Source organism: Octopus bimaculoides, chromosome 7 (genome assembly GCF_001194135.2).
Source record: "Octopus bimaculoides isolate UCB-OBI-ISO-001 chromosome 7, ASM119413v2, whole genome shotgun sequence".
Classification (NCBI taxonomy): Eukaryota; Metazoa; Mollusca; class Cephalopoda; order Octopoda; family Octopodidae; genus Octopus; species Octopus bimaculoides.
Window position 1 is genome coordinate 61238054 of NC_068987.1, and position 8137 is coordinate 61246190.

General features: G+C 30.3%; 1 protein-coding gene across 1 annotated transcript in view; it reads right to left on the minus strand.

Annotated features, from left to right (window-relative positions):
• The window catches only part of LOC106874649 (protein FAM135A), a 303488-nt gene that overhangs the window by 36123 nt on the left and 259228 nt on the right, over positions 1 to 8137 (minus strand). The window contains exon 17 of the mRNA XM_052969428.1: positions 1328 to 2459. Coding sequence (XP_052825388.1) covers positions 1328 to 2459 — 1132 coding nt within the window. The remainder of the gene's footprint in view (positions 1 to 1327; positions 2460 to 8137) is intronic.

An 8137-nucleotide genomic window follows, 5' to 3' on the forward strand; every position in this document is an offset into this window, starting at 1 on the left:
AGATTGGAGCCTGGTGTTGCCATCCGGTTTCACCAGTCCTCAATCAAATCGTCCAACCCATGCTAGAATGGAAAGCGGACGTTAAACGATGATGATGATGTATTCTCTAGACAAAACCGATTGGTAAGACCAGTCGTAATGGATATTTAATACTATACTTTTCAGATTATATATATATATATATCGTTGCTGTTGTGTATCCAAATGCATTGTTTTCAATAATTAACTTTGCTTGGAATAGCCAGTTCTTTTGGTCAAACTATTGTATCCCCAGCTGCTTCAGATGCCAAGATATGAAAAGTGTAGTACAACAGTTTAACATTTTTCAAAAGTGTAATAAGTCCCACATGTGACAATTTTGCAAAAATATTTCTTACTGAAAGTATCATACATGCATGGAGTTATGATTTTATGCACCCAACAATGTATTATTGTTAAGCTGAAACTGTTGCAAATGTAAAAAGAAATGGAATGGTGAAACTATTTTTTCATTTTCTGAAAAAGTAATGTTTTGCACTTATGACACTTTTGCATAATAGCAACAAATTACTCTTAACATACACAAGTTGTTGCACATGTTCATCATTACCAAGTCAGTGTGTGTTACACTCTTCACAATTGTGTACTTCTTACATGGCTTAATCCTGCATCAGTTCATTTGATGGTGTTAATTTTCAAGGTGTTATCCAACAACTGCTTCATTCCAAAAGTTCCTGAGCTTATTTCTAACTCCTTATAACCATCAACTGCTTAAGTAACCTACACCATATAATAGTGTAGTTTGCCTCATTTATTTGAATGTCAATGTATATATTCAAAAGTATAAGCATACGTTATCAGACACACATTCAGACTCTACACAGCCACTTGATCTGCTAGAAAAAGCAGCTAATTCTTCCTCATAGAACACCATATTTTCTAAAATAAAGACAATGCACTCCCTACTTTACAAAAAGATGGGACTGTTAAAGCTGCAATACATTTGACCACAAGTTTGCTTAGTTAGGGTTGACACAAAAATATTGTATATGTTTAAATGTAACTTATAGCTTATACAATTCATTAAAAAAATTAAAACAGATTGCTTTATATTTGAGTCTTAAGAGAGTTCACATGAAAGGTTATTTTATTTCAGCAGAGAGTTCCAGAAACAGACAGGATGATTTAAATAATTGTAGAATTTCCTGAAATGTAACAAAGGTTACTTGTATTTAGGCTCATCTTATATTTGAGCATCAACAGTAAATGTACTTGAGGAAGAAGAGATTGTAGAAAATTTTAATAGAACAAAGAGGGGTTGAAAGATAAAAAAAAAAAAACTACTTACTTCAAAGTTTTGTTCCCTACAGTTGGCACAAGCCTCGGTGTATCATATTTTAAGTTGTATATCCGCGAAAGTTCAGGAAATGATGATGACGATGATATGGCAGAAGACCCAGTGTTTGAAGTCTGTGACCAGACATTACTTTTTGGTCCAATACTACTTGTGCCTTCTGTTAATGTCTCAGCAAGAGACAGCTCAGTGTTCCTAATCCGACAAATAACACTTTGATGAATGTCTGGGTCGCTAGCTGATTTTTGATTATGGAGAGGACTATGGGGTGGTTGATAATAATCAGACTCAAATTCATCCTTCACCTCAGAATCTTCCTCCTCCTCTTCCTCCACTATCACTTCTTCTTTCATTTTTTCCCCAAGACTCGTTTTAGCATACTCCTCTTTCAGAAGCTCAAGTATTGTTATCTGTTCATCAGTTGAATTTCTTTCACTTGTAATTGTTGATGAAGAACAAGGGCCAAGACTATTGTCTTGAGAGGCCTCGGTCGGGCTGTCTATGCATGAATCACTTTTATCTTCTTTTTTGTTGAGATCACTACTATTTGATATGGCACTGCTGCTGTTGTTGGAAACCAAGTCTCGTGCTGATGTACAATTGTCTGAATAATTGGAGTGTAAATTGGAATCTTTTGAAACATCTGCTGGCTCTGAACAATCAGATACGACATCGTCATGCAGAACAACCTCTAAAGGTTCTGAACAACTTGACATAGTGTCAGCATTACTTAATGAGACAACTTCTAAACGTTCTGAAGACGCAGATAATGAGTCAACATTATTTGAATGACACCCTCCAGATTCTGAACAACTCAATACTGTATCAATATTGTTAGGAATTACTTCGGCAACTTCGGAGCAATCCGATAATGTATTTTCACTTTCTTGGGCAGAATTTATATTTTCAGATTGGTGATTGTGACAGTTTTCCAGGGACAATTTTTCCGGAGTTTCCCTGTCAATTAAGAAGGCTTCATTAACTTGTCCATCAATTTTTTGAAGGCACTTATTTGTATTAATAATGGGATCAGTAAGGGATATGGAGGAATGCTTTTCTTGGCATGCCTTTACTAAACCACTGTCAGAAAGTGTATCTGTTTTGAGAGACGATTGGTTTCTTTTACCTAAAAATAAAAAAAGTTAATAAACAAATGATTAGAGAAATACTACAAGCATTTAATGGATTTTGAATGAAAAAATATTACCAAAATTAAAATCCCCAGATTGTAAAGGAATTTTTTTTTTTTTTTTTAAATTTCATTTACATATTGTGCATCAAAACTAACTGAATCCTTTTCAACAAATATTAAATTGATAAACTGATGTTAATACAAAATTTAATCCCTTGTAATTTTCATATACAAATGAAGAAAAATACCTGATAATATTTATTTGAATCTAAAACTTTTACTTTTATTCTGTACAAATTATTAAAGGACACAAGATCCTTTGAATTTCATATCTGCTTAAGATCTTTGAAATGAAATTTAAATAAAAAGACCATAAAATACATTTACACTATTATATATACATACACACACACACACACATATATATATATATATATATATATGTATATGTGTGCGTGTGTATGTGTGTGTAATTTAACACTGAGAACATATAAGTCAGTCAATCAATATAGGTTGAATTATAGATAATTTACAACATCTAGTCATGGCCTTAGGAATCAACAGAGTTCAGTGTTTACAAATAGCAATTTGGTTGCCAACTAACATTTTTATTTCTTTATCAGATGATGCACATAATACAAAACAAAATCAAACAAAATATTAAACAAACAAGAATAATAAGGGTTCAAGCCATAAAATAAACAACCACTTGGTAAATATGCTGCATGCATGCATGCATAATAATAATAATAATAATAATAATAATAATAATAATAATAATAATTAATAATAGCAGCAACAAAAACAACAGTGCTAGAAAAGTGTTAGAACAGTCAGGTTGTAAGAAAAATATTAACAAACAGTTGAATAGAAAAGTAATGTTATAAAACAGGGATTGTATCAATAGTTAGTTGTTCTTTTCAATTTTGGAAGCTATTTATATGCAAGGGTACAACTGATATGTACTCTATCAGTATATGGAGGAAAAGAAAGCTGGCCCAAACAGGATTTAAACTCAGAACACAAGACTTTTAAAAGCTGCACTATAATTAGTCCAGTAATTTAAACCCCTATTTATGTCAACCTCTCTGATTCAGCCCTTGGCTCTATGACACAAATTCCGTTTTAAAGTGATCTAAATTGAAAACTTCTATAAAAACTTCATCTTAATGTCCCAGACACCAGCTTGATAATGACAATAGTTATTTTACTAAATTCTTCATCAATTTCCATTAATTGAAACAAAGGCAGTGTATTTGAAGAAAAGTATGGTAATGAAACGGTTATGTATGTTCAGCCTACTTGTAGTACTTGGCTTTAGAGATACACCTATGCTGTTAAATACTTTGAAGTAATTTTATAAGAAAACGGGAGAAAAAGTTCCTAGATTTTTAATTGTTTCAGTCATCATCATTATCGTTTAACATCTGCCTAACTAGTAATGAGTTCAATGGTTGCTTCAATTTAAAACATACCTAATAATTAGTTCTATAATTGCTTTAAAATAAAATATAACTAATAACTAATTCTTCATCTGAAAACAACAAGCATCTGTTTCTATATATAGTTTATCAATAGGTTGCATATTAAAAAAAAAAAACTAAGTAAAACCATTCATTAAATCTTCATGTGAATCTATGTTCCACACACCAGCATAATGACAATAAAGTTATTTTACAAAATTCTTCATTATTTTCAAAGTTAATTGAAACACAAGCAGTATATATCAACAAAAGAAAGGTGACATAAGGATTAAATTAAATTCTGATACATATTTCACATGTATATTTAAGTTAACCCATTACTTCCCATAATTCTATTAAGTGGAATTTTTTTAGGAAACTTTGATTTCTAACATAAAACAGCCTTAGAAACACGCTGGAATGATCAAAATAACATTTTAAATAGAAATAAGCGAGATATTGGGTGAAAAATTAGGAAACCTCATTTGAATATCAGAGAAATATACCTAGATATAGCAAAAAGGTTAGATATGTGTAAATATTGACAGATAATTACGAAATTTGTAATTTTTAAGTGATCTCATATGAGATAGGAAAATCACAAAAACAAAATGCAGCCAGTTTCCTTTTTTTCCTCCCCTCACTGTTTAGTTATCAAAATATACTTCATCAATCATTACTTACTAGCTGAATAATTATTATTCAATTTCATAAGTCAAAATTTTTGATTTGTAGTTAGAAAAAGAAAATAACCTTTCTTACAAAACAAAATAAAGAACAGAAAAACTATCAACGATTATATATAAAAATCCATAAAGTCTGTTTACAGTGATGAGAATAATCTATTTTGGGTTATTTTTGCTATCATTTATGCCTAGCTAATTGATCCATAAATCACAAACCAACATAAAGACTCAAGTTTATCTCCAGTTCATGGTTTTGCTTACAAGTATAATGTAAATTATTTTCCTGAAGTTAATATCGTATGCAATTCAGTAATTGAATAACTGTAAGTATATTAAGTTAGAGAGACTGATTAAACAAATACCCCCAAGGTTAGCAATATTTCAACATACATAGTATTAGAGAACCATTACAGTGAACCTTACCAATCAGTTTCACACTGGATATCAGGTAAAAGGACAACTGCCTAATACATGCGCTCTTTAGAGATGGCAGGTAAATACATACATACATGTATGTATGAAAGAATGTGGAAATATTTGTATGTATATATATATATATATATATATACATACAAATATATAGAGAGAAGGGGAGAGGGTGAGACAGACAGACAGAGATAGAGGATAAATAACTGAAGGGTCACTAATGCTGCACAAGCACTTCATTCTTAAGCAAGTGATTCAGTCTGCCTAGCAGACACTCCGCAATGCAGTAAACTGGTACCATGAGGATGAAGCAACTTAACAAACATCAGTTTGTAGCAATATAAAATTGACAATTGTTTATGGAAGGTCAACTCTATCCCTAGTTTGGTGAAAGATGAGCGTTATAAAGCTGTTTGGCTCAAGGTACTCAACTCCTTGCCTTTGGCAAACTGCATTTTGCTCTAGACATACTACATGAAGACAAATTCTTTGATGATGCAACTAAAAGCTTGCAAGTTAGGGAACACACGGCACACATTTAAAAATAACTAACGATACCATTCATATATATATATATATATGTATATATATATATGTATATATATATATATATATATATATATATATATATATATATATATATATACATATATATATATATACATATATATATATACATACACACATATATATATGTATATATATATACACATACATATATGTGTGTGTGTGTATATGTGTGTGTGTGTGTGTGTCTATAGTTATTTAATATTTAAAAATCTACGCACCAAAAATAGGTATTGAATAATTCTCTGCTGTTAAGCAACTTATTGAATGTATTTTGGAAGATAATCCTGACAAATGATAATTTCAAATAAATCAAAATATATTTTATTCTGTACACACTCAGAGTTGTAATTATTCAATTTTTGGACTAATAATGAATTTTTTAAAAAAATAAAGACTGTGGTAGGAAAATATTTAAAATAAATGCAAAGAAACAAAAGGTGAGAAAACAGAGTGATTGCAAGTAGAAAAACATCAAGAAATTTCAGACTATTGGTTAAAAATTGTACTTAAGGAAATAATTTTGAAGTGTGATAGGTATTTCAATGAAAGGTGATCAAGCAATTCTTGAACTTAACTACATATATTGGTTAAGATTAGAAAATTATAGATATCTGAAGAAATTCAAATGCTCTGAACATAAATTGCTATATTCCTAACTTTGGGGTGACTAGAAACAGATACATGTATTTGTATATGTTTATGTATATCTGTATGTGCATACAAGTGTGTGTGTGTATTGGGTTGTCTGAAAAGTTTGTGCCAATTTTTAAAAGAAAGAAAAAGGCCAATAAGTACATGCCATTACATTTTTAATCAACCAAATATGAACCATTTTGTTGCACAATGTATCTCCATCTTACCTTTAACTTGAAAATACCTTCTCCCAGAATTGAGGTGGTTTCATGGCAAATAAGTCGAAAGGTAAGCAACTATAAATCGGTACGAACTTTCCGGACAACCCTATATATATATAAACACACACACACACATACATACATACATACATACATACATACATACATACACACACACATGCACACGCACATAAGTACTTGTATGTACACGTACATATATTAAAAATAACATCATAATCCATGTATGTACACACGTGTACACAGACTCTTTTGCCGAATTACTAGATTATGGGGACATAAACGCACCAACACCAGTTGTCAAGTGATGGTGGGGGTACAAACTCAAACACACACACACATATATATACATACATACAACAGACTTCTTTCAGTTTCTGTCTACCAAATTCACTCACAAGGCATTGGTCAGCCCGAGGCTATAGTAGAAGACACTTGACCAAGGTGTCACACAGTGGGACTGAACCCAAAACCATGTAGTTGAGAAGCAAGATTCTTACCACACTGCCATGCCTGTGCGTCTATCAAACATTTCCAACACACACACACATATATATCATTTAATGTCTGTTTTCCATGATGGTATGGGTTGGATAGTTTGACTGACCCATGCCAGCAGGGGAAACAGACATTAAATGTCAATGACGGTGATGATACATATATATACTTATATATTTATATTACACACACTCATATATATATATATATATATATATATATATATATATATATATATATATATATATATATATATATATATATATATATACTTATATATTTATATTACATATATACTTATATATTTATATTACATATATATATATATATATACACACACACACACACTTATATAAACATATACTGCATTATTCTAAAATACACACTAGATAAATAAATTTATTCTAATCCTAAAGACTGCAAGGTAGGGAAATACTGCCAATGTTTCAAGACAAATGCCTCAAGCATTTTAATCTATTTTCCTCCAAAATGCATCAATGTACTGCTAGAATACTGCATCAAAATTGAAGTCTTTCCTTATGGATGACTGAAACTGTTTTTTTTTTCTTCTTTTTTTTTTTTTTTTTTTTTTTTTTTTTTTTTTTTGTATGAGTGGGATATAGATTAGTAAATGAAAAAAAAATGCCGCAAGGAAAGACAAGAAGATTTAACAGGAATAAAGTTAATAGAACAGTAAAAGACATATAAAACAAATAAGGTTAGTTTAAGGACATTCAAGTAAATATCAATATGATACAGGGGATTTTGGTAAATTTCACATATTTCAAAGAAAAAGGCGGGGAGATGTGTTCAATTCACTGACTTAACATTCTAATGATAATAAAAAGAAATAATTTCACAACGAGTTTGAGAAAATGCAACAAATTTGTGATACCAAGGTAGATCATCCATTCTAAATCTACTTGAGATAGATTAAAATTTGAAACTAGCTATTCAACAAACTTTAAATAGAAAGAAACAGACCTGGTTTCAGTAAATAATACTGCTGCAATTACAAGATAAAGAACATTTTCTGGCAATAGACACAAACATAAGGATGTAATTTTTATCTATATATATATATATATGTTAATTATTAATTTATTAATTAATTGACAATTCCCTGCCCTATATCTATAATGATATATATATATATA